This window comes from Helianthus annuus, chromosome 9 (genome assembly GCF_002127325.2).
Source record: "Helianthus annuus cultivar XRQ/B chromosome 9, HanXRQr2.0-SUNRISE, whole genome shotgun sequence".
Lineage (NCBI taxonomy): Eukaryota > Viridiplantae > Streptophyta > Magnoliopsida > Asterales > Asteraceae > Helianthus > Helianthus annuus.
The window spans coordinates 161,112,881-161,136,624 of NC_035441.2; the positions used below are offsets into that span (position 1 = coordinate 161,112,881).

General features: G+C 38.9%; 1 protein-coding gene across 4 annotated transcripts; it reads left to right on the top strand.

The window, feature by feature from the left end:
• The first annotated feature begins 11,840 nt into the window (after positions 1-11,840).
• On the top strand, positions 11,841-23,104 carry LOC110879280 (methyl-CpG-binding domain-containing protein 9). 4 transcript variants are annotated; one of them, XM_022127706.2, is made up of 13 exons: positions 11,841-11,898; positions 12,222-12,322; positions 12,842-13,133; positions 13,244-13,527; positions 13,634-13,867; positions 19,095-19,260; positions 19,333-19,767; positions 19,856-20,131; positions 20,199-20,531; positions 20,656-20,754; positions 20,828-21,238; positions 21,789-22,673; positions 22,761-23,104. In XM_022127706.2, the coding sequence occupies exons 6-13, from the start codon at positions 19,159-19,161 to the stop codon at positions 22,932-22,934; spliced, it is 2,715 nt and encodes a 904-aa protein (XP_021983398.1). In that variant the 5' UTR covers positions 11,841-11,898; positions 12,222-12,322; positions 12,842-13,133; positions 13,244-13,527; positions 13,634-13,867; positions 19,095-19,158; the 3' UTR covers positions 22,935-23,104. The 4 variants fall into 4 exon arrangements, with proteins under 4 accessions (XP_021983398.1, XP_021983400.1, XP_021983397.1 ...); XM_022127707.2 differs by having other exon boundaries at positions 11,886-12,016; XM_022127708.2 differs by having other exon boundaries at positions 11,880-12,322; positions 13,211-13,527.
• Positions 23,105-23,744: the final 640 nt, after the last annotated feature.

A 23,744-nucleotide genomic window follows, 5' to 3' on the forward strand; every position in this document is an offset into this window, starting at 1 on the left:
GCTTCTTGCAAATCTTGCACTTGGGCCTATCACCCGATTGTTGCCCATCTTTCTTGGTCTCAGACCCTTTCTTGTGGTCACGGTTCCCCTTATGCTTCTTACTTGACCGACGTGAATTATCATCTTCACGTTTCCTCTTCTCTGTGTCAGCATTTCTCAATGATCTTTGTCTCACTACATCCAGAGTGAGAGACAGAGATATATCAGCTACGGATCTGAAATTAGCGGGCCGAGAGGCCTTCACGCTAGCTTTGATTTCTGGGGCCAAATCCCGAATGAAACGTGCGATCCTTTTGGGTTCCGGGGTCACAAGGTACGGAACCAATCTTGACAGGGTGTTGAAACTTGTGAGATAAGCCTGGCAATCCAGGTTCTTCATGACCAGCGATAGGAAATCAGATTCTATCTTTTCAACCTCATGCTGAGGGCAGTAGTTTTCTGTGATAAGAGCAACCAATTGCTCCCATGACATGTTGTACAAAGCAACTTTTCCCGAAGCTTGAATTAATGACCTCCACCATGCTAGGGCTTCACCACTAATAGACTGGGATGCAAACTTTACCATGTCCCTTTCAGCACAACCACTAATGTCCACAACAGTGTCCATTTCATCCAGCCAGGTCATGCAATCCACAGCGCCCTTTTCCCCAGTGAAATCTCGGGGCTTGCATGATACAAAATACTTGTATGTGCATCCTTTAGAGCCGGGTGCATCATCGAACACTATCTTCTTGGGGTGAACATTGTTCTCATTTGATGAGTGTCGGTTATCATCCTTCTTAGGTTCATCCTTCTTAGACTTAGGCTGGACAGAGGGTGGTTTGCTATGAGCCTCAGAATGGGTCTTTGGCTTGGAATGAGGTGTAGACAGAGTTCTACTTTGGGTCCCAGAGGACTCACTGTACTGTCTGTCCAAAGCTTTTGCAACGGCGTTGTCCACTAGTGCTTGCAGCTCCGCACCAGTCAACTGTATTCTGGCGTTATCATAATTTTCCACCGGATGGCTATTTACTTCATCCGACCCCACCATGTAGCTTCAATTGCTACATATAAATAAATGGGCAAGGTTTTATTTAGAGGTTCTTACAGTATTTCTTATTCTATTAACCATGGTTTTAAATTGCCATTTTAGGTTAATTTGTTAAAATTTTAGGATCTTTATTATTACCCTAAATTATGAAATAATAGCACATAAGGCCTAGTCACAAGGACAATTTTAATTTAATTATGAACTAGAAATTTACAGAGTCCTGGTATTCAGGCTTGAACCATAGTTCGTTACCTGTTATTTACAGGGAGTCATAAGCTACCACTGTTCTTAGTCCCAGTGGACATTTAATTATTGCCCATAGGCACTTCGCCCTTAAGAAGCGGTTATATAATTAAGGGAATTTAAATTAACCCTTTTTAAAGGATGGGCTGTGTGACTTTACTGATTCACAGTTTGCCAAGAATGTTAACATACTAACAGATGTTAACAATAATTGGAATCTATTATGTGGGTTCTACCATCTTAGCCATGTCTGCAACAACATAAGGCTAGGTTTTACCTCTAAGATTCCTTTAATAATTAACGCAGAATAGTCCTAAATTGAGATGTTAATATGGATCTTAATCTAATTATGGAACTAGCATCTTGACCTTGTTTTATGATAACATTTGGCTAGGTCTTTGTCCCTTTTTAGATTTTACCATTTTAATATGATGGCAGACCTTTTAATTATTTTCATTTATTTCATGTTTCATGCACATAATTAATAATAAATAAATAAAATAAAAATTTAAACTAGAACATCTCATAAATTGTTTTAACAAATACATCTTTTGCCCTAAACGGGACTTCTACGAAAATAAATGCCCACGCAGGGGCGGAAAAACCAAAACAAACCCTCGCATGAGTCAACTAAAAGACATGCCCACGCAGGGGCAGAATACAAAAGACAAGCCCACGCAGGGGCTGAGTACTGAAGCAAAAAGTCCACGCAGGGACTTGATTACAACTAAAATAAATAAAATAAAAGGTCTTCAATGACCCCTTCTTTTGGACTTCCCTTTGATCAAGTCTGATAATCCCTTGAAGAAGCCTCGTGTGTTACTGCGCTCTGTTCGGATTTCCCGTTCACATCTGTCCAATCTCTCAAGGACCTCTTGCTGGCGCTCAGGCGGGATTAACTGCGGCTGCGGCGGCTGGTACAGAGGTTGAGGAGGTGGCGGACGCTGGTACCCATAAGTTGGGTAACCAGTGGTCCAAAGACCACCATAGGGTCCCTCTGGGTGACTAGCATTGTAGTCCCATGCCTCCTGGTATGGGTCTACATCAGCATAGTTGTAATGGGTATGCGCCGGCTGCTCAAAAGGGTTATACGCCGCTGAACCGGCGTAGGCAGGGATTGGGTTGTCAAAACCCACTGGTGGCGCCATAGGCGCAGAGTTGATCTATGGGATGGGGTTTGATGGACCTCCCATTTGTGGTTCTTCTTCTTCTTCCTGGAGTGGCGGATAATGACTGCCACTCGAGGGCTGAGGAGTGCTGATGCGGACTCCTTCTCGCACGGACATCCGTGCATTTGACCTTCTCCGCCTTAGTGGCTCCGGAGGCGGTTGCTGTTCCACTGGTGGTGGTGGTGGCGGAGTGACTGCCACAAATCGGTGATCCTCGGAAGGATCCTGCTGCTGCTGCTGGTATGGGGACGAGTCTTCAGAGGGCGTGAAATACCAGTCAATCTGCCTGAACCTCGCCTTGTAGCTGTCAGGACCACGATAAGGTGATCCATGGAAAGATGACCCATCGGAGATTTCGATGGGGTGGTTCGGTGTTCCGGACGCAGGCTCTACGGGATCCGTGTCTTCATCCATGTCGTTCGCGTGATCCCCTGAGAAGTGATCCTCAGGTCCTAGTGGGTTAAAACCCATGGGTTCTTGAAAGATATTAGCCGGGTTGAACTGGCTCTGGAAGACAGGTGAAGGGTCGCCAAAGGAATGGTGTGAGTTCGATCTTTGCAAAGGTATAAAAGAAGGTGGTTGGTTGTTGGGCTCGTTTTCCGAGTGGGGCCCAAAAGAATGCAAATACGAAGGTGAGGAACTGAGAGAGACTGACCGCCTCCCACGTTCAACGTAGAGCCTCCATGGCTCCTGCGGGCTAGTATTCATGGTGATTGAAGGCGTTCGCCGGTGTGAGGGCCCGACTTCATGATCATGGCCCGTAACTGGGCCCTTGCCTCGACCTCTCAAAAATCTTGGCGGCATTTTCGACCTGCAAACATGGTTAAGATAACGACCAATATGTATAAAAATAAAAGACATAATAACAAAAACAAAACAGAGTTTGTCCTATGTTCGATGTCTAGACTCGGAACTCGAAGAACGTGCAATTCGTGCACTGAGATTAAACACAAAAGGCTAGTGTTTAATTCACTCAGTGTTGGCTCTGATACCAACCTGTCACACACCTAATTTCCACGTGTCACCAGTGGGCCCGGTGGGGGAGTACCGTGACGTAATTGATATCATCAAAGTCAAACAACACAAATTATAATGCACAGCGGAAGCAATAAAAATAGATTTATTTCAACCAAACAAAATGTAATATCCAGGTATCACATATAGCTGAAATAGATCCACAGGCGGATCGAAATAAAAAGGAGAAAACTGTTCAACAGATAATGGCATCCAAGTTTGCGAGACTCTAACGATGCTAAGGAGTGGCCAGCCTATTTCGTGTAGAACCTGCACTTAATCTTTTTGGGGAAAATACGTCAGTTTACACTGGTAAATACAATTTAACTGACTCATTTTGAAAACATGTTAAAAATTGATTAGAATGCACATGGCACAAAACTTTTTATAACTTGGGATAATTAATCCAATTTAAACTTGTAAAAGAGTTACATGTTTGTTATGCGTTTAGTTGCCCGGTTCGTGCCGGGTTTAAGATTAATAGACACACCACATAGTATAAATCCGCGGCGGGAAACCAACGGTTATACCTTAATAATATGGACACATTGTCGGGTGTACGCCTACACCCGCGTGTCAAGGTCATGGCCATTTCATGAATGATGCCAAGGATATCCGGGACATGGTCATTAAACTCCCAAAGGCATAAAACAAACAAAACCAATTTTTAAACGGATCACATTGATAATACCTAACTACTAATGAGTTAGGGTCAATTGCCCGACCAAGCGGTATTTTATATACCGTACCCCAAGCTCGTATAAGGGAAAATAAGTTAAAAGTATTTACCTGAGCAAGTATAAACCACAATAAGCAAATGCAAGTGTCTTTTACTGGTCTCCTATTCTGGAACGAAGGTTTATAATAAACTATTAGAATCCTAACGGGTCTTTAATATAGCCTAAGCTTAGACCGGTTAGTTTCAAGGAATAAATACGGTTTAATCGCATGGAAGGCGAAAACCGGGAAGGAATGTGATTTAGACCCAACAAGTTTGGAGACTTGTATAATATGGGTAAATTAAACACATTCTGGATTTTGAGACAAAGATGATACGGTTTGACCCATTTCGGCTAATATGTGTAAACTAGTTACATAAACCGATCCGAACGCGGAAGTGCGTAACGGGTAACCATATAAATCATATACAAGTTTCCTGAGATTATATGCACCAAATATGTTGTGATATCAGTAAGATATGTCCTATTATGCCCAAAATAATTTTAAACTCAAACTACGCCTCATAAGGGCATTTTGGTCATTTAAAAGGGTATAAAAGAGTTAAACTAGCAATCTGAGTTATATATCTGAATAAATCAGTAAATATGCTTAGTTTACTATGTTATAACAGTAGGATATCATATGTATGTGAATTTTATTAATTATAACCATCCTATGCACCGAAAGGGCATTTTGGTAATTTCACATAAGCCTAAAAGGTCAAAACTGGAAATCTGAGTTTGAAACCTTAGTTTACTGTTATAATATAAAATTTTACTAAATATTTCAGTAGGTATCAACTCTTATATATATAAACTAGTTTTGATACATACTATGTCGTAAAAATGCCTAAAAAGGCGATTTGGAGCCATTTCCGGGTTTTGAAAGAAAAGCTGATGTTTTTATAATCCAGAAGACTCAAAATAATATATTTAACATAATAAATCGGTAGAAAAAGGTTTGAGGTCAAAAGGATTTATAAAACTCATTTTATAGCCTAAAAGGGCATAACTGGCAATAACCGAATTAAGCTTAAAACTCTAAGTTATGCTCAGCCTAAAAATAATTAAAAATCTCTAAAAGTCCCACAATATTATTATATATCAGTGGGTATAAAGTTTTGTATAAAAATTTGGGTTTAGATAGGCTATATGCAAATTATGCTAATTAATTAGTAAGAAAGCTTCTAATTACGCTAATGAGCATATCTCTTAATCTAGACCTCAAACTGATGTGAAATTTTAGGTACAAGTTTATAATTCAGTAACTAAGATGTCTACCCTTTTATATTTTCAAAAATCATATTTTATGGACATTTGGCATAATGGTCAACATAAGGGCATTTAACGGAAACTTGCATAATAATTAGACAACTAGTGAACCAAGTCGTATAATCACAGAGGGTTATACTAAAACGGGTCAGAACTGAAAGTCAAAGCGAAAGTCAAACTATGCGACTTTCGGTTCCAAACCGGGTCTAAACAAAAAATTGTCGAGTTGAACGTGTTGGGACATGTTCTTACATTAGTTACCAAGTTATATTAATGATCAAACAGGTTGCATGTATCCTACATTGCTAATTATGAGTTAATTTGGATTTAAGCATTCTGTTGACTTTTTAAATATACTTTGACTCGACAATTAACATGGTTAGAGTGGGAATCTGGAAACACCCTTTTAAGGGTTTGTTACCCACATAATTACCTACTTATAGGTATTTTTAATTATGGACTAATCTCGAAGACAAACCTTAAGTACGACGGTTTGACTTTTAGCTAATTAACTAAGCTAAACTTAATTATGAATGGTTAGGATTACTTACAAAGATCCTAAATAGGATTAGGGACTTAAGAGGAACTTGTTTGCTGTCCAGAGAAGCTCCAGAGAGTGCCTTGAGTGTAATGTGAATGAGCAAGGAAAAATGGTCACAACTCAAGTCCTTTTATAGTGAACAAATGTAAGGCCCCCAACCCGGGTGCCCTATAATCGGGTCACATCACAGTGTACTGTTTGAAAATAAATCTTTTCTCAAAAATACGCAGCGGAAATTTTAATTAAGACAGTACATGATTAAATAAAAACTTTAAACGTTATTTAGTTTCTAACAAATCGAATGCATTCCACCATATAAACGAGTAATCCCATCTGCTAGCCAAGAGCAACACCGACTAGAATCACACACCTGCAAAACAATCTAACATACATGCAAAAGTCAGCTACGCTGAATGAGTTCTAATAGTTTAGTTGAAACATTTAAAACACATCCCCAAATGCTTTATTTGAAAACCAAAACACCATTTTTAAAATCACCATCGTTTATTAAAATACATTAACATCATCTTAAAGTTTAATGACTCCAACCCGTAAACTCCACCTATATCCTCGGTCTAATTATCCTACCAGTAATCCTTTCCGATATGGATCAGATTACTTAGACACCAAAGGATAACCCGCAATGCATCTTAATTCATAGGAACATTAACCAAACCGACTCGTATCTAGAACATAACAATTAATGTCCTAAAAACTCAATTGTAACTTGATCTCGTTTGACAACTACACAATTTAACACCACTCGACAACGGCATAATAGAACATCCTTCGTCACCCACATCATTTAACATCATTCATCAAGTACACAAATAATCATCATTTACCCACCATTTAACTAGCGTGAAACACATAAGCAAATAAGGTGGGAACCTAACACATAATTAGGTCAAATCACTAAGAAGTGACAATAGCTCGTCTCATATTGCCGCATGTAACCCCCCTCTTTGGGTCAGGTTAGTAAACTGCAGCCATCATCGTCTCCCGCATAAATCGTCATTGCCACTAGGGCTAAAACATTGTCACAAATCGTGACCATCAACTAAGCACCTCAACGGTGCTTCTCGTGACCTGACGCCACCCTGAAGGTAACGCCACCATCACAAGTAACTCGCATATCGTGACCTGACGCCACCCCGAAGGTAACGCCGCCATCACAAGTAACTCGCATATCGTGACCTGACGCCACCCTGAAGGTAACGCCGCCATCACAAATAACCCGCATCTCATGACCTGACGTCTCCCCAAAGGTAAGGCCGTCATCACGAGTAACCCACATCAAGCACCTCAAGGATGCTAATTCACGTAAAGCACATAGATACACATACAAGGTTAGAAGCACGTCAACTACCCGACAACTACTACCTTCACGTTCCCGCTACCACTAAGGTTCGAAAACTATGAAAGAGTTACCAATTAAAATTTATCACGACACAAGTAGTGCTTTAAATATCAACATCTACCACGCCCCATACCTATACGACCTCGACATTACTAAATAAAACGTCATACGCCTATGCAGGACTAATAAAGCCCGATTAATCACTACGTCGTATAAAAATATTGTTTGTTGAAAAAAATGTTTATAAAACATTTTTATCGCATAACTCGTTAATATATAAAACTCATGACACATATAAAACATGTGAAAAGCATGTATGCTAGCCCCAAAAATATTTAAGAAAAAGGGGATTAGAACTCACTTGAAGCAATGTGTTAGGACAACTGATCCATCAGCTAATCGGGAACCTGCTCGTGCATGTGTATACCTTACTCAAGGCCATAAAGGACTCTGTGAATAAGAGCATTCCTTAACCATCTGACCCGACCTAACGTTCGACAACAAAAGCCATTTTAGCAAGGAAAGAGAATTAAGGTGTGTGGCTACTAGCTTAATTAATTAAGCAGTGTGCTAGGATGCTTACAATACTAATAATAATAATAATAATAACCACCCACGGTTCCATATTCCAAGCACACACCCATACATGTAACTCTAGTATGGAAATTAATGAAGTTCCCATACAACCATCATCATGCATAACCCAACACCCACATGATTATAGTTATTCTATCCTCATTGCCATCCTCATTTGATCCCAACAACCACCTTAAATTTAGTCCCTAACTTTACTCATATTGGCATGAAAGTATATAAAAAAAATCCCATACATAAAACAAAGCTCATACCTTCTGTTTTGTGAAGGAAGCACACACACATTCATGCTTACCATTCCCATACGAAACCCTTTTAATATCCTTAACCATCTTCATTTTCATTTCTTTTTACACAAGTTAACCATTAAAACTCCACACTTAACTTCTCCAGGCTAATTATGGAACAACTCATCATCACAAAATCATCACCATTTAGTGTCATCATTAACCAATCGTCCTCCACACTACCTAGCACACTCCCATGCATAAACACTTCACCTTCCTATCCCAAACCTGAAAACTTGAAGTCGCGGACCAGAACTGCCACAACCACCATCCACCACGGTGGCCATCGCCAGCCATCGCCGTAGTCGCTACCAAACACGACACCACAACGCACTTCACCGTGGTCGAACATCCTCATCGTCTCTCCTCACCTCCGCCGTAGCCGGTTACCATAGTCGAACTACCATAGCCACCCACGACCACCTCACCGTTGGCGCTTACCACCACCATACACGCCGTTCACCACCATCTGTCGCTAACCACAACAACGACCACAACCGCCATCATCAACACGCCCCATCTTCATCCCAGCCGGCCGCCACCGGCGTCACTCATCCTCCCCACAACTCGACCGGAACCCAAACCAAACTTATGTAGAACGAACTGAATGAAACACGAGAAAATGCTAGTATAGTTAACCTGATCATGATACGAAATTTCCCGCTCGAAAGTCTGAAAACCGTCTACGAATAACCTCCGATCTCCCTTTCGTTCCTTTGGTCAGCCGCAAAAACACCTACGTAGGGTTTATGTGCTTTTATTTAATTCATATTTACAACATTGCCCCTCTACTTTCTATTTTATTTTATTTGGTTCCCAAATAATTATTAAAACCACTTTTCATAATTGCTACTGGCCCCTCGGAGTTTATAAAACCAAATTATTGAGTCCATCGCCTTTAACCGTCTTGTAGTTAAACCTCATCGAGTTCAAGTGCGTAAAACGTACAAGGGACAAAAATCGAGATGTTACAACAAAGGAGCTCAAGATCATGCCAAGGTAGTCTAGGATAGTTACAAGATCATCCCAGATGTCCCTATGTGGCTAAATACTGCCTAGCAAGTCCCTTGTTTCGAAAACCATCTCAATAAGGCGGTGCAACAGGCTGAACAGGCAGCTGTCCATTTTCTGCTGCCAGCGACAGGCTTACGGACCGTAAGCCTAAGCTCTTGCGGTCCGTATGCTTCTCTTGTGGACCGTATGCTGAATTGGTTGTGGTCCGTAACCGACCTTTGCTGAAATCGCCCAGGTGTGCACCTTACGGACCGTAAGCTTAAAGCCATATGGTCCGTAACCGATGGCCAGAAGCCAAAATTTTTACAAACTTCCAAATCTTGACCATGCAACTTACAAGTCCGAATTCACATGCTATCCTTTTCAGTTGTGGGTCCTTTAGCTCAGCCATTGCATGCTTGCAAGTCCCTTACATGCTTTTGGATCCATGTGAGAGTTTAAAGTTGACGGAATTACCAAGAACAAGTCTTGGATTCTCATAATAGTTGAACAAGTTTAATTAACTACTTCCAACTCCCATTAGACTAGGATTTAAATCAGAATTTTAGTAGTAACATTCCTAATAACCCAATTTCCATATAAAGGATGGAATTTTATTTGTTTAGAAAACAACCGGTTAATATATAAGATGTTTATCAAACGATTTAAGGATCTTGGGATTTATAAATTTGGGTCGCTCAGAGGTGTTTTAGTAACATGTCGCCCTTGGGTCGTTCAGAGTTATTTTTAATAACATGACGCCCTCTTTAAAATCCTACCATACATCTTTTTATTTGATCCAGGTCCCTGACACGTTTGTCTCATGACACGTGTCTTTATTTTATTGGGTACGATTTTACGAGGTGTTACAACAGTCTTCAATAACCATGTTCGGGAGAAAAGGTGAAACAAACAACTAACACCCTCGCGCGGGCTCGCGCAAGGGTACAGTTAGACTTGACGATAAAATCCTAAACATCTTCGCGCGCCTGAAATCAAGACTTGAACAAAAGTATATTTTCTGTTATAACAGAATAGACACGTGGCAAAAACATAAAGGTTTACAGTTGTAGATCTTCTAGAAGACTTTCTAAAATGCTCATCATGCACAACCATTCGGTTACAACTGAAAGATGACGTGGCACAATCCTGGACACTCATCTAAATCACAATTATGGCATCAACTTGGAGAAAGGTTTACCCAAACCCACTTTCCACGTGGCAGCTCCCTAGCCGTCGATCACACTCATGATCCGTGTGATTGGTATAACGTTAATGATCGACGGAAAAGAGAATAACCGCCTACGGAAAATGCTTTCCGTTACTTCCTTTGTCATGCCAAATTCCCGCCAAAAGCCGGCTATAAATAAGCTATTGCAGGTATGATCTCACAAGTTACACTCACTTCACTTTTACTATTTCATCTTCTTCAAGATCATTGTACTTATTCTCACGCCGGAGGGTGGTCACGGAGAGAACCCCCATCTCCCCGTGGCGAATCTAACGGCTTTCTGTTATGCAGTGATCACCGTAGAAGGAATCCAGCCAAACCCCAGAACCAGTGAGAGGATTAACCCTTTTTATGCAGAGACTAAACCCCTGATCTGATTGATTCCGGTCATTCAGATCACTGTTTCTTCAGTTAGTACATAATTACGTAAGCACTTAGTGCGTTTTCATATAAATATTATAATGAAACGTAATGGGTATTTGAAATCACTTAGTAATAATACATAGTGAACTATTGTTACATAATTACGTACTGATACATAATCACGTAATGTTACACTTGTTTCATGAATAAAATACATATCACGTAATTACGCACTGGAACATAATCACGTATCGTTATAGTTTGTATAATAAAAATTCTAAAAATTAAGAAAACTATAACAATAGCCTACTTAAATTAAAGAGAATAAATTGATCGTTAATACAATGTATTTTTTTTTTAAAAAAATATTATCGTATGAAAAATTTATAATTATTTGAAAATCGCAAAGAAATGGGTTTGTAAGTCATCAATATTTAGATATTTCTTTTTTAATTTGATTTCGAAGTACATAAATCATAATGAGTTAAATGCCAGTTTAGTCCCTGTGGTTTTTGTTATTTTGTCAGTTTAGTCCAAAGGTTTCATTTTTCACCTGTGGGTCGAGAAAGGTTTCACGGTTGCCATTTTAGTCTAGTGGGTTAACTTCATCAACTTTTTCTGTTAACGAGAAGAACAATTTGATATTTTCTATGTAATTATGTTAACTAGAAGATCAATTCGGCCATATAATTTTGTTTCATAATCACAAATCTAGTTACCCTCATGAAACGCCAATGAGGTGGTGGTGAAGTGGTAAGGGAGAGACTTGGTGTTCTAAGGGACCCAAGTTCGATTCTTGACCTCCCCATTATTTTCTGCGGCACCCGGTGATGACCGGAGACTAGGCGAAAATGTGGAGTTCGCTAGTTCGATCCTTGAATTACCTCACTGCACTGTCGTGCCTTCGGGCGAGTGTTCACGTGCTTCGACCCTAGGTGAGGGTTTTCTCAGTTTAGAGGCGAGTGTATCCCAATGTGTTAAATTTCGTCAGTTTAAAAGATTAGTTGACCATTAAAAAAAAGTTACCCCATGAAACATAAGGATATGCGGTTCCTGCTTTCTTGGTTTAGGGCGTAACTACGGTGCGATAATCTCTTTCGTCCTACAATTGTTTCCCCTCTCGAATGATATGCGTTACTATGAATGCTATCGTGTTGTAGTGCTAATCAATTGCTATCTCTTTGCTTTAATTAAAGCTAGGTTTTCGTTTCACCTCAACTTATTTGGATTTCGAGATTGTTTGATTGATAACGAATGATCTTTTACTAGTAAACTTAAAAACCTGAATTGGTATTTGCATATTTGGAAACTACATACAGTTTCCCCAATTTTGAGGTTCAATTGCATAAACTACTGACTGAATAATGCATGTGTTGTAATACATCGTGTTTTCTCTTGTCCTCAGGCGCATCATTATGATTTTCTCTGTGGTTTCAATGAAGTTATTGGAGTGGAAGAGCTTATATGATCATGGCAAATCATCAATACTTGAAACATGTGTTCATAGTAAGTATGCTACTATAAAGTATAACTTCAGTGGTTAACGCAAAACTAGGCGTTAAAATACAATTATACAAGCTTCCATAGCGAGTTGACTAGGTCGGAAGTGGTTCATATATGTTTATATATTATATGTTGAGAATCGCATAACGCATAACGCACTGGTACAAAGTAATGGGGAGAGGAAAACAGAGATGGTTACATAGCTGTTTTGTGTATCACGTGTAAAGCAATAGATACAAATGCATTATGCGGTTCTCAACATATTATTGGTTTTGAAATGAACGTCCTGTTATGTGTATAACGGCTTACGAAATGGGAGGAAAACTTTTATCTTTAAAGATTGCTGACAGCAATAAGAGTAAGCTTATTCACTGTCTGCAAAGTGGTTGTGGTATCTTTTGTGCCTCACTCATTGATGGTGCAGGTGATGATTTGGATGTACATGTAGATTAATGTTTGGTGTTGATGATTAACATGTAAATTGATTGCTAATGGCTGCGTTTTTATTTATTTTTCTCCCAGTTGATCGGAAGAGACATAAGTAAAGTATTTGGTTAACTGAAAAGTTCATGGAACATTTTATCTATGGATATTATGGGGGACTGCTCAGATGGTAGTATTAGTATTCCAGAGCGGGCGAAAGTGCTAGATCATGTGAAAAAAACTTTTTACAAATGTTGGATCCCAGCTAAGAAACTGAGTTTGTGAGGCTTTAATGAAAATTGCACCTGAATGGGCAAAGAAGCGGTTAGAAGCTTCCATCTCAAAAGACATTTACAAGGGCAATGGATCTGTTTATTCTGGGCGCATTAGGGTAAAACTTGTTTCTTTTTAATTTTTTTATTTAATTCTCACTTTCTAAAACAGGGTAATCTTTGATGTAGTATATAGTATACAATGTTTTTTTTTTCTTGTTCTAAACAGACGGCTGTGATCGGTGTTTTTAAAAGAGCATCATCTGATGTACCACAAAGGCCGTTATGACTTGATGTGAACATAAGAAGATCATGCGAGCTTCTGATATAAAAATAATCATGAAAAAGTGCAGAAGCAAAGGGGACTATTTTAAACACCTGGGGAATAACTTAAAATTTGATGAGATTAAGGATTTTGAATTTGCATCAAGACATCCTCTGGATATTCCGACTGTTGATATAAATGGCACATATGGTGGTTCACTTGAAGCTTTTCTCGAGGATTTTAGGAAGGTTAGATATTGTTAACTTGAGATAAGTTTGTTTGGTTTTCTGCTTCAGCCTTTTGTTTATTATTTTGTGGACATACTCACCCTTTTTGATGATTCTTAAAATGCAGTTGTGGATCAACTTGGGGAAGACTCATGTCAAGACTCCTAATCTGGTTATCTTGGCAGATGAACGTCCAAAGACTTCAAAGTGCAACATGAAAATGAGGTTTATAAAGTCGTCGTATTGCGATCATATTATAATTTTTGTACGATTTCTTCATGGTGGTGCACATCCCTACAAACAGAACCGGAAGCAAGTTGGCACAAATAGCCTGTCAAGGAAGTCTGATCGGTTCAGTGAGGTTGGTAAAAACTTTATTTTCACATTCTCCAAGTTCTTGCTTGTTTCTTCGGTTTAGGAATTTTCACAACTCGACTTGTAAATAAAACTTAATTCACAAGCAGATTTGTAAAACTGAATCTTCAGCTCATATTCATACTGAAACCAAATAACCTTAGAATTTAGGCTATTCAAATAGGTCCAAACCAAGTTGAATCCTGTAAGTGACATTCGGCATTGCAAAATGTGACCGATCATAACTTCTTCATCAATAGTGACTTATATCTGGTGATATATGATCAATTCTATATTAAAGTGATTAGTTTTCCCTTAAGCCATAAAATATGTCTAAAGGGTTAAGCTCATTCACAGAGGCCTAATAGGATCATGCATTCATGCTATATACCTTCAACACTACCATGGTACCTAACCCCATTTCCACACAAAGTACACTTTGCTAAATTAGAAATATTATGTATTCAATGATACGACCGATTTATTGTACAATCACAAGTGCATTTCATATAGTGTTATAAAAGAGAGCACAACACTCGTTCTCATAAGGATAAATAATGCGTAATAGTTGTTGTGCATAAGAATCATGTACTTCATCAACATGTATGCCCATAAAGATGGTAGTTTTCTATTTCCACATAAATTTTGCCTAAAGTTCTACACATATAAAAAGGCCAAACATAAAGTTCATAAAACTTAACATCCTATCGTATTAATATTGTAGCTGTCTTAGCTTTGCTGCATGATTTTAGTTGTTAGCAGAATGAACACCATTTAAGCTTTTTAATAATTGAATTTAGCACACTTCAAAAAATTAGTTATTGCAAGAGACTTTAAGTGAGCTAGACACTCATGCACATATATTGAGCTAAAAAATGTTAATTGTCTAAAGAACCATGGCCCTTGAATTTTAAGAAAGAAACGACTAGTGGCATTTTTGAATGCTTTTAATGGCTCACCACATGTAAGCTCTGTATGTACGGATGTACCAATGTTCACAATATCCTATTTCTTTCGGTTGTTATCATCGATTAGATGATCAAACCTACTTTTGCAACAACGGTGTAGTTGTAGTGCTGATTATAACTAAGAAGTAAGAACACCATTAGTTTCTCCATGAGTCATGTAACCCGACTCTAGTGTGAAAGCATGTTGGGGGTGACTAAAGAGCGCCTGATATAATGGATGGATATGGTAAACGTGTACCCTATTACCTAGGTAGTCAAAGGCATGTGCCTAGCCCCCAGGCAAGGCGCTCCACAAATGCCTTGTGCAGTCAAAGGCGCTCTGGCGACATTGTTTCCGGGGGCGGCAAGATTCCAGCCACAAGGCGCTTAGGCGAGTTCTTTTTTCGTTTTTAACTTTGGATATGCATTTATTTATACTAACCCGCGATGGAGGAGAGAGGGGTAGGAAAGAGTGAACAGTTGTATGGGATCGGCAAATGGTGGGGGGATGACGTAGAGCCGTGCAGTAGATTTATGATCTTAATTTTTTTTATTTTTGTTTTTTAAAAGGTTAATGGGATCCTACCACTGCTGTTGACTTTTCATTTTAAGTGTAGAACTTGATGGGATAACTTTTTGCTGACTCTAGTGTATAGTGCTTAGGCTACCGGTGCAGTCTTGGAAGTCTTCAAGACTACATATCTCTCTTTAATATTTGTCTAAAAACCATATAAGTTATTTTAAATTTGAACTCCAATTTTGTTTTTTATTAGATTTTCATTTTTTATTATTACTTATGTCAACGCCCCGCTTGCGGTATGCGCATATAATGTATATATGTGTGGGCCATCGGGGGGGGGGGGGGGGTGAAAGTGCACTAATTTTAACGTTATTTTACTAATTTCGTGAAAATAACGTTAAAAGCTGAAGACGTTTAATCATGCATCATGTGGTGGCGTTGATAGCTGAAAGACAAAAGGGTATTGTCCCGATTGCTGAGTGTTATGTGCCATATGTCCAAGGCTTGATGCAAAACTACTATCGAGCCGGGGGTCTCACTGGAAGCAGCCTCTCTATTCCTACGGGGTAGAGGTAAGGCTGTCTACATCTTACCCTCCTCAGAACCTACCTTTGCTTTGCTATTGGTGGGATTTACTGAGTATGATGATGATGATGATTACTTATGTCCTTTTTTATTTTGAAAGCATATTATATTTATCATTTTTCATATACGTGCGTCTCTCTTGTTCCGGGCTGGCTCTTTGAGTGCGCTATGAGGGGTTTAATGAAGAGCTACATGGTCAACTCTGCAAAGTTTTAGAGATCGCCTTTTGTATTTTGTCCGATACAACTAATCCCAAAGAAGCTCACGAGAAAGAAAATGGCAAAGTGGCACATGTATAGCAATGCCTCGTGTACTTGAAGTTTTTGCCTTATAGCTCCCTTTCGGGACCTAAACGCCTCGGAGCACCTCACGCTTTTAAGACCAAGGTTATTCATAGAGAGAGGGAGAGGTTGAGTATGAGGAAGAGATTGAGTGTGTCAGCAGCGTGCCAGTGCATATAGATATAAGTAACAGTCTGCTCAAGTGGGTTTGAGCTGGTTGTACATAGAGAGCTCCTTGGCTTGTACTTAGAGCTGAGCTTCTTTTGGTTGTACATAAAGATTTTTTGGGTATATTTATATTTTTATCTTATTTTTGGGTGGTTAATGTTTTACAAGTTAGAGAATATTATCTAGAATTAAACTGTAAGTATTTAAAAAAAATTGGGTGCCTCACATACGTGAGGCTAGTCGTCTTGTGTCTTGGCTTCGGGGACCCAGTCGCCTTAGAGCACCTCACGCCTTTTAAAACCAAGATGATGAGATGGGAGTTGATTTTTTTCCTTTCCCAGTGGACCATTTTCATTTGCAATTATTCTAGGATGTGTACTTGTATATGGAAACAAAGTTAATACACAAAAAGGTTTCTTTCGCACTAGTTCTTCCAATAGTTGTTTGGTGGATAATCATTATTCAAGTGCTCTTTACCTGTGTAATGAGTATCTACAAAGTGATCATCGCCATTTAGAACACAACCATCTATTTTTTTTCTTCACATGCCTCTACAGTAGTCCTACATGTACTTCTATTAGGTATTCGTTTTTAGACTACAATGCTTGCGTCATCTTTGCTCCCTTTAATCTTGATTCACCAAGTTTTTGTCAAATAACAATGGAACTTTCATTACCATATCTACATCAAAGAAAAATTCCGTATGCTAAGAAAGATTAGAAGCTTACTAGTATGAGAAGGACATAAAGGCATGATCGTTATCATCAAAATACATTTCAGCGTTATTGTAACGATACCGACTACAGAGAAGATTAACATGAACCATTGTAATACTCTAGGCAAATCCCACATCGGCCGTGGACACTGTAAGGAGAAATTCTTTGTTCATGAGGAATGCCCTGCCTCTTATATCGCCAACGCGCTTTGCGCTTATTTGGCTGTGGAGCACATGAAAACTCCACAGTTAAGCGTGCTCAGGTGGGAGTAATAACCTCTTGGGAAGTCTCCATTGAGGCAACCAAAAACAAATATGTGAGCTCCTGGATGGGCAATCCATCGGGGGCAAAGCGAACAATATTGGTGGTATGAGAGGCCAGATGTTACAGTTGTCCATGTGTTTGTACTAGTAGAAGTACATTAAGCACGTGGAAGTGTAGCATCTTTATTCTTATATGAAAAATGTATGAAAGTTAAGGGTACTTTTGAGAATATTTCTAAGCAGCACGCCGTTAAAGCATGATGGAGTGGAATGAGTTATGTTTTCTCTAGTTTGCTTTATTAATTGATTTAATTCGCAAATCGGTCCAAACATTATGAATTTACCGTAATATCCCCTTTGCAATTTTATTTTAATTTAATTTGATATTTCCACGTCTATAAAATGCATCAAAGTGAGGGGGTCGGAACCCTAATTTTGTGAGACAAGCGGCGGATCCAAATAGAGAAGGGCACAGGTGAGTGGTGAATGCTCTCTCTTTGTATCTATTGATCATGTATTCTTGATGTAGAATGTTTGAATTGTTTTGTAATCATAAATGTAGTTAACTCAATGAAAATTAGGAGATGCGGGTTCTGCTTTCTTGGTCTTTATGATAGCAAATTTTTGAATCAATGGGGTGTTAAAGAGTGATAATCTTTTTTGGCATTCTATAATAGTTTCCTCTCTTGAAGCATGTTGTATGGTATGTGGTATCTATGATTGATATCGGCTTGTAGTAGTAACCGCTTGCTATCTGTTAGCGTTATTAAAGCTAGGTTTACTTTCATATGATGTCGTTTTACTTCATGTTTTCTGCTTTTGAGATTGTTAATTGGTAACGATGAAATCTCAAGTAATCTGTTTTTTTTTTCATTTTTTTTATTATTTTTTTTTTATTTTTTTTGTAATTTGAAATTTGGATTCAATGGTTACATATTTGGAAAGCATGTATCATATTTAGGGCTGGAAATGAACAGAACGTTTAGCGAACAGTTCGTGAACCGTTTGGCGGGGAGTTCGCTTATGCTTGTTCGTTTAATAAGTGAACAAACACGAACAAGAAATTCCGCTCGATAAGTTAAACAAACGAACATGAGCAGAGGCTACGTTTGTTTGTTTATGTTGGTGAACATTTAGTGTTTGTTTATGTTCGTTTATTTATTTTCGTTCATTTAAAGGTTTTTTTTATGCTATATTTTTATTTTATTAGTTTAGGTTTAAAAAATTTTAAACCATAGTTATACCATACACATCTGCTAACATCTCTCATTTGACCATTTCAATTTCAGTTTGTGTTAAAGCTTTGACAAACTTGTAGATTTTTGTGTTAATTATGCTTATAATAATTATGTCAACTATGTTCGGATAGTTATGTTGACTGCTTATTTATTTATGGTGGATTCTTCGTAATCTTTCTGTTGAAAAATGCAGATTGTATTATTCGATAAACACATAACGTTCGTGTGTGTTCATTTATATTCATGAACAAATGTTTGTGTCTGTTTGCATTCGTCTACATTGGTAAGTGTTCATGAACAACTCATGAACATGTTCATTTCCTTAATGAACGAACATGAACAAGAAATCTCGTTGGGTAAGCGTTCGTGAACCGTTCATGAACATGTTCATTCCTTAATGAACGAACACGAACGGGCCTTGTTCGGTTCGTTTACATTCATATTCATATTCCCAATTCTAAGATTGACTATAGTTCAATTGTATTGACCCTGTTTTTATTTGTTTATTTTTTAAAGATAAATTGCATCACAAGGAGACTGCAAATTAACAGCCTTGACCAAATCGAGCAAAAATCAGAACATGGAGATCATCAAAGAGAGTGTGTTCGATACGCAATCATTCCCTCAAGGAGCTTTACTTAGCTCAACGTTGTCTTCTCATGCAGTAGGCACCCTTCTTGAGGTACACTCGCTCATCTGAGTTTTACCGACTGAATACCGCGGATATTAACGCATTGTGTTTTCTCGTCCCCAGGTGCATGATTTCCTCTGCTGTTTCAAAGAAGTTATCGGATTGGACGAGCAAATTACATTCGAAAAGCTTGAACAAGAGCTTCTACGTCCTTATCCATACGGGGTTGGAAAATCCTCGATCCTGTGTTCGTTTGAAACATTTATTCACAGTAAACTGCTTCCGGAGCTAGTAAGTAAGCTTCTAGATAGATTAGCTTCAGTTTTAAACTCAAAATTAGGAGTAAAAACCGAATTCAATATGCTTCCGATTAACGAGTTGACTTGGCCGGAAGTCGTTCGGAGATATATAATGGCTTACTTGCTAACTGGAGACAGACTCGGTTCTGTAAAGATTACGGATGGCAATATGATTGAACTCATTCACTGTCTGCAAAGTGATTGTAGTGTCTTTTGTAGCTCACCCACAAACGTTGCAGGCGTTGATTTGGATGCTCAGGTAGATTAAAGTTTGGCGTTAATTTAATGTGACGGCAATACGATTGAACTCATTCCAATGTTTGTTTGTTTGTTTGTTATTTCCTCAGTTGCTTGGAAAAGCTGTAAATAATGTATTTGGTAAACTGAGAAGTGTAAGGAGCACTTTATCGATGGGCGTAAAGGGGGAAGATTCGGATGGTAGTATTCCACAGTGGGCGAAAGTGCTTGATCCTGTTCACAAGCTGGCCACAAACGTTGGATCGCGCATTAGAAACTGCGTGTACGAGGCGTTAAATCAAAATCCACCTGAATGGGCAAGGATGCAACTGGAAGCCTCCATCGCGAAAGGCTTTTACAAGGGCAATGCGTGTGGGCCCACTAAGGTAATACATGTTCCTTTTCTTTTATCTTTGATGGAGTTTGCATTGACTAATCTCTTGTTCTAAACAGAGGGCTATACTTGAGGTTTTAAAACGAGCAACATCTGATGTTCCACAGAGGCCGTTATCACTTGACGTGAACGCAACAAGAAGTTCATGTGAGCTTCTGATGTCAAAAGTTATTATGACAAAGTGCAGAAGTATACTACGCAATGTAGCTGCTACATATGATAACGAAATGGACTTTTCTATCCTCGTTAGGAGCAGCTTAAAATCCGACGAGATCAAGGTTGTCTTTGAATCTGCATCAAGGCGTCCTCTGGATCTTCCGATGATCGATTTAAGATTGCTCCACGACACATATTGTGGTTCACCACAAGCTTTTCTTGAGGATGTTAGTGAGGTTAGATATTATTCACTTAATATAATTTTTCGCTTACTGTTTCAAGTTTCAACCCTTTGGTTATCGTTTATTGTTTATTATTTGCGGACATACTCACCCTTTTTTGATGATTCTTAACTTGTAGTTGTGGATCAACTTAAAGAAGAGCCACATGAATACACCTCGTCTGGTTAAGCTGGTAGACGATATGTCCACGGACTTTACTTTAAAATATGAAAATGAGGTTTGTAACGTCATCCTATTCCAACCTTATTATCATTTTGTACAAGTTTTAATTGTATTTCTTCTTTCTGCAGGTATCCCCTCTGTTGAGCAAGTTGTCCGGATATAGCATGAACGGAGAGTTAAACGCCGAGGTAGAGAAGGAGCTAGAAGAGCTCTTAGCTTCTATCGAAATCCCGGCAATGTCCTTGGAAGCAGGAGTCTGCAAAGTATGTGGCGTTAACCAAGACGATGATAAGGTGTTGCTGTGTGACACTGAATGGTGTAATGCAGAGTATCACATGTACTGTCTGAATCCCGCTCTTTCCGAAATTCCACAAGGCACATGGTATTGTCCTGCTTGTAAGCAGCTGGCAGACGATCAACCAAAAGGCATTCGGATCTCACAATCTGTAGATAAAAGCTTTTTCGAGGAAGCAAGTCTGTTTTTGGATATAGTGACTGCTTTGGAGGAAACAGAGTATTGGCAATTAGAGGCACAGAAGGTCGGTTTATAACAGAAAGTAGGGCTGCAAACGAACCGAACGAACACGAACAAGACCTTCTTTGTGTTCGTTTGTTAAGGAAATATACGTGTTCATGAATTGTTCATGAACACTTACCGAACAAGATTTTCTGTTTGTGTTCATTCATTAGGTAACGAACGCAAACGAACGTTCACTTCATGAACACAAATGAAAACAAATGAATACAAACTAGCGTTCATGAACAAAATATATAATATATTGATACTTATTAAATAATTTATTTGTTTAAATTTTGAAGTATTTTAATAAAATCTAAAAATTAAGAACACTAATGAACTATTGAAAACAAACAGACATGTTACTGAACATTCACGAACATAAATGAACGAACGCGATCTCTATTCATGTTTGTTCATTTATTAAATGAACGAACACAAGTGAACTTTCCGCGAAACGTTTCATGAACTGTTCGCTGTACGTTCGATTCATTTGCAGCCCTAACAGAAAGCATAAAGATGTATTTTTTTTGAATAAATCGACTGATGGAAATTTCGTTTTTTTTTTGCAGAAAATATTCTTGCTCAAGTTTCTAGTCGACAGGTCGTTAGAAACCAGCCTTATTCGTATGAATCTTGCTGAATTGCAAACAAAGCTAGCCAAGAAGTTTTTGGGCGTTGACTCTGTTGGGCGAATATACTGGGGCTTTCCCTATGTAAGCACAAATAGCGGGATAGTGATAAACGGGGCGATGAACACTGAAATAGATCCGTTTGACCATCGAACAAGTCATTCCGAATACAACAATTTTGGTCAATGGTATTTGTTTCAGTCTGACGAAGAAATCAGCAAACTTGTTGGCTATCTGTCAGTAACTGATCCGTGCAATACTGAATTACGAGATTCTATATTGCTCTGGCAAAACACAATGTTACAAAATGGTCAACACACTGGAGGGAGTAAGTCAATGGGGGGAGAGACGGTTTGTTCTACAAGCTTGAACAATCTTCCTTCTCGTAATTGTCTTGCTACAAATGCGACCATGTTGATTGAGGCCCAATATGGTTCTTGTAAGGAGTCAGATGCAACCAACTCTGCAAAGAAGTCGAGAGGAAAGAACATGGTGAAATGGCACAGGTGTAATTGTCTGGAACCCGTTTTTCCATCTCGATACCATTGTGTCAACTGCCATGAAACGTTCTTCACGAGTGTTGAATTTGAACACCACAAGAACTCTACTTGTGAAATCAAATGTGAGGTTGGTAGCAGTTTTACTGTCCCCGAGTCATCGTCAAAGCCGCTGTTGGGGAATACTCATATACTAAGGCGGCTGATGATGAATTTGTTGGATATCGAAGCTGCGTTACCTGATGGAGCAAGAAGAAGTTCGATGGAAAGCCCCAAATGGAGGTCTGCGTGGTGTGCATTTGTTAAATCTGCTACAACAATATGCGAGGTATGCTTCATTGCTTTGCCTTTATTGTTCAAATCATCCCAATCTGTTTTGACCCATCTTGAAAATTAATTCATTAATGCATTGCAGATTGTTGAAGCAACTTTAGCGCTGGAAACCATGATCAAGACCGAGTATATCAACAACACTTGGTGGTGGTATTGGTCTTCTATTTCGGGTGCTGCAAAAACATCCACCACCGCTGCCCTTGCTCTTCGTGTCCACACACTTGATGCTGCTATACGATACCTGAAAAACGCATGAGTTTTTTGAAACAAGTGGCTGGTCTTGACGCTCTCACTCTGCTATATTCAAATTCTTGCTAAATTTATTTATTTCATGTTGTAAATATCCGTATCTTATTTGGTTTTGTAAATCTGATGTATTTTAGCTTATTGTGGCAACAAGGGTTTGTCACAGAAGGGTGTTTAACATGGCTTTTGTTACACAAGAGAATGCTCGTTTGGTTCCAAAATTCATGCCTGGGTTTTGACCCTTCATGCTTGGTGACTGAAAGATCGGTTTCTTCAAAATTTAAGGCCGATTATAGGATTGTATGAAGGGGGGTATTGATCACCATGAAGGAAGCTTTATACAAAAAGGTTGTTGCTCAAGGGTGTGAGTATTAGCTTGCAAACTTTAGAAGTCTTTGTATGTTTTTAAGTAGTCTCTCAGGACATGGTTTGGCTGATTCGGTACTATGATAAAAGAATTGAGATGACACATTGCAGGTCCTGAAGTCGGATCTGGAACACAAGGATTTCTTGTTTCGAGTGGTGTAACAAGTGCGGAATCCTTGTTACGCCACAAACCGAGCACAAGTGTGAATCAATAACAGATATTCACCGATTAACGAACGTATATTGATTTCGACAGAGTTTGGTTACAAGGTTTACAATAAGGTTTACAATAATGCTCTCCAACACTATATCTCACACACTTTGGATATTGCTCTTGCAAGCATGAACAAAACTAAGTGACACTGCATATATATACGAACTCAGCACAATAACCAAACGCCATGATGTAAGCCCAAACGACAAGGCCCATGTCGTTTGAACCAATAACCAAATG